At 54.9% G+C, this 4,305-nt stretch overlaps 1 protein-coding gene across 1 annotated transcript in view; it reads left to right on the plus strand.

Moving 5' to 3' along the window:
* Positions 1 to 952: 952 nt before the first annotated feature.
* Positions 953 to 4,305, plus strand: part of LOC108802104 (autophagy-related protein 16-2-like) — a gene marked incomplete at its 5' end in the record, with an annotated part of 62,104 nt that continues 58,751 nt past the window's right edge. The window contains one exon of the mRNA XM_018573991.1: positions 953 to 983. Within this exon, the coding sequence (XP_018429493.1) occupies positions 953 to 983 (31 nt within the window). The remainder of the gene's footprint in view (positions 984 to 4,305) is intronic.

The raw sequence follows: 4,305 nt of genomic DNA on the forward strand, positions 1-4,305 counted from the left end.
GACTTAGTCCCTGTACAGCAGAGCTCAGACTGGGAGAAGCAGCACAAGGAGCCAATTAGGTGCGTTCCAGTTCTCATGTGCTCTAAATAGACAAATGCTGATAGGAGGTGAGAGCAGAGTGACAGAGATATGAGCTCATCAGTCTGCTGCTTCTCCTTTCACTGTCCAATCACAGGCTGAGAGGGAGGGACAAGTCAGGTCTCCTGCCTCACCGGGCACAATGCATAGGGCAAAAAGGGGCTGCTGGCTGATGAGATACTCAGGGAGGATGAGAATGACAACCCTGGGGCTTGCAGCTGCAACACCAATCAAAAACGGCATTTCCTGCATATTGTCCCGACTCACCTGTCCTCACTAAAGGAAGGGTCAGGGGCCCTCACAGGTGAAGAAAAGGACAGGTATGGGGGGGGGGATAGGGCCCATGGAGGAAGAAGCCTCCAATCCGGAATGTCCCTGCAATAGGAGCTGTCAGCGTGCCGAGTCCAGGGAGGGAGCTGTGATTGGTTCACATTGTATAACTTTCAGACCCGCCCCCTGCTCTCACTAGTTACAATGTATCAGCAGTAACTAGTGACAGTGACCCGCCCACTCCGCTCTCCTCGGCAATTGTAACCAATGCAGACCCCGCCCCCTCCGCTGTAACTATTTAAAATGTATCGCTGTCAGCCCCGCCCCTCCTCTGTTACTAGTTACATTGTATCCATGTCAGACCACGCCCCTCCGCTCTCTAGTTTGCAGGTCGGAGCGCATCCCTGTCACTGTCCAAGTTCCATTTGTGCTAGGCTCCGCCTCAACTCTTTCGCCCCTCCCCGCTCCATCCCCGGCCAAACTAGTGACGTGTGGCTCCTCCCCCGTGTTGTGTGTCGGAGGGATGCAGCGGCCGGGAGGAGACTCTGGAACCCGATGGAAGCGGCATATCATCCGCCAACTTCGACACCGGGACCGGCAACAGCACAATGCTTTCCGGGAGCTCGTGCAGTCCTGTGAGTACTCCTCCCCCACCCCGGTACTCTCTGCCGCCGGAACCATCCTGTACTAGCACTGCTGATCCCATACCGGAGTACTGACCCCGTACCAGAACTATACCAGAGTACTGACCCCATACCAGAGTACTGACCCCATACCAGAACTATACCAGAGTACTGACCCCATACCAGAGTACTGACCCCATACCAGAACTATACCAGAGTACTGACCCCATACCAGAACTATACCAGAGTACTGACCCCATACCAGAGTACTGACCCCATACCAGAGTACTGACCCCATACCAGAGTACTGACCCCATACCAGAGTACTGACCCCATACCAGAGTACTGATCCCATACCAGATTACTGATCCCATACATGAGTACTGATCCCATACCAGAACTATACCAGAGTACTGATGCCCTACCAGAGTACTGATGCCCTACCAGAGTACTGATGCCCTACCAGAGTACTGATGCCCTACCAGAGTACTGATGCCCTACCAGAGTACTGATGCCCTACCCGAGTACTGATGCCCTACCAGAGTACTAATGCCCTACCAGAGTACTGATGCCCTACCAGAGTACTGATGCCCTACCAGAACTCTACCAGAGTACTGATCCCCTACCGGAGTACTGATCCCCTACCGGAGTACTGATCCCCTACCGGAGTACTGATCCCCTACCGGAGTACTGATCCCCTACCGGAGTACTGATCCCCTACCGGAGTACTGAATCCCTACCGGAGTACTGATCCCCTACCAGAACTGTACCAGAGTACTGATCTCATACCAGAGTACTGATCTCATACCAGAGTACTGATCTCATACCAGAGTACTGATCTCATACCAGAGTACTGATCTCATACAGGGCCCCTCATAATGGGCACAGCGGGGGTACAGACCCGGGAACTCAGCACAGGGATGGTGGGAGCTCCTCATACTGGGCACAGCGGGTGTACAGACCCGGGAACTCAGCACAGGGATGGTGGGGGCCCCTCATAATACTGGATGGGCGGTCCTTATCAGTGTAACCTTTTGACACTCTCTGTAGCAGTTTCTGTCCTTGTTGATCCCGCCAGGATCTCTGATATTAGTTATAAATATTATGAGCCAATCGTATCCTTTGTCTTTCATACAATCTGTAGAGCTTTCCTGGATTGGGGTTCTGGGAATTTCCCTTCCACATTTTCACATCTATTTTTTGGCTGCAACCAAACCTGAGGGCACTGTGAAAATCCTGCTGAATCTGGCTGTGTCAGGTATTCAGGCTGTTGGGTGTTTGCAGTGTTTCCGGGTATCACAGACAGGCTGCCGTGCAGGCTGCACCCGGCGCGGTTGAAGTGGGTGATTGTCTGCTCGGTGATTAACACGTCTCGCGGTCGGTAAGTCATCTGTCACCTGACTTCCCCTATTCGGCTTCACCCGCAGGATGACTGGCCCGGGGAGCTGGTCCTGTGCAGAGAGGTCGTGGTGAAGATTTGTTGCTGACAGCAGCTGTGGCGTTGTACCAGGATCCAGCGTTGTGTGCGTTAGGAGGACCTGCGCACAGATCATGCATACAAAGCTCTGCTAATATCTCCCAACTCTGACCAATCACATGACCCCATAACGGCGTCCTTCCCCCCGTACCGGCGTCCTTCCCCCCCTTACCGGCGTCCTGCCCCCATGCCGGCGTCCGGCCCCCATACCATACCTGCAAAGCTCGGCTCGTATCTCTTAATTCTGACCAATGACATGAAGGTGAACCCGGAGCTCTCGGAACCCTTATCCACAGAGAGAAGGGTGGTGCCGATGTGTGCGGGAGTGAGTGTGGAGAGGCAGCAGACCAGACCACCGGGGGGTGCACCAGAGACCAAATGATGGCACAGGAGACGTGGGGGCACCCTTAGAGACGCAAGCGGCACACAGTGGCACTCTTGAAACATGGGGCACTCTTGGAGATGTGGGGTGCCCAGGAGGTGCACTTGGAGAGACAGAGCACACAGGGGTACTTGCATGGCAGGTGAGGAGACACAGGTGACACATTAGGGCACTATTGGAGACGTGGGGCACTATTGGAGACGTGGGGCACTATTGGAGACGTGGGGCACTATTGGAGACACGGGTCACTCTTGGAGACACGGGGCACTATTGGAGACGTGGGGCACTCTTGGAGACACGGGGCACTATTGGAGACACGGGGTACTCTTGGAGACACTGGGTACTCTTGGAGACACTGGGCACTCTTGGAGACACGGGGCACTCTTGGAGACACGGGGCACTCTTGGAGACACGGGGCACTCTTGGAGACAAGGGGCACTCTTGGAGACAAGGGGGACTCTTGGAGACACGGGGCACTCTTGGAGACACGGGGCACTCTTGGAGACACGGGGCACTCTTGGAGACACGGGGCACTCTTGGAGACACTGGGTACTCTTGGAGACACGGGGTACTCTTGGAGACACGGAGCACACAGGGGTACTGGCATGGCTGGTGAGGAGACACAGGTGACACAGTGCTGGGTCCCGGGGGAGGCGAGCGTTCCAGGATCCAAGTGAATGGAGACTCTGAGTAATCTCCGAGGACTTGACAATCGTTCTCTCGGCCCAGGAGCAGTGAATCATGGATGGAAGGAAAGGTAGCAGAGGGTCGACTTCTCATCCTGCTGCTGCTCCATTACTGCCCAATCACAGGCTTGGGGGGTGGGGCCAGAGGATCAGCAGAACAGTGGGTCAGGCGGTGGGACTGTTCTGGCAAATCCAGGACACGTGGTATATATTGGTTCAGGAGTGTCGGCGGGCAGATTCTCCTCTCCTGGGTGGAATGTCGCGCGGCCGTGTTGTGTTGATGGCAGTCACTGACCCTCCGCTGTGAAGGGATGCCAGTCATTGCAGAGTCGGCGTTGATAACTAGGTGTGGAAACCTCAGCGCGGTGTCACAGGCGGGTGGAAGGGCCGCGCCACAGACGGCTCCTCGCTGTGTCCATGAAACCGACTTTTAGGAATTGTTTGCTGGCTGTGAATTGCAGCCGCTTTGTTTGTCCTCCTTCCGCCGAACATCCAGATCATTCCTGAGAAGGTGGTGTGTGTGTGACCACCCGAGGTATGGCTCCGGGTGCAAACCCATGAGGGGGTCACCGACAGCCGGGGTCATCAATTCAACATGTTACATGGCACAGTCTCCGTATAATCTCCCTGACTCGCCAACCACTGTGCAGCATGAGGACCTGCCGGAACATTCCATTCAGTTTCATCCAGTAAAGAGATAAGCGGAGGTCGTCCTCAAACCTTTCACTATATCCGGAGATATTAGCAGCTGAAGTCATACGCAGATCTCAACCTTCTCTGTGAAAGTCA

The sequence above is a fragment of the Nanorana parkeri genome, unplaced genomic scaffold, assembly GCF_000935625.1.
Source record: "Nanorana parkeri isolate BGI_ZX_2015 unplaced genomic scaffold, ASM93562v1 scaffold2661, whole genome shotgun sequence".
Classification (NCBI taxonomy): domain Eukaryota; kingdom Metazoa; phylum Chordata; class Amphibia; order Anura; family Dicroglossidae; genus Nanorana; species Nanorana parkeri.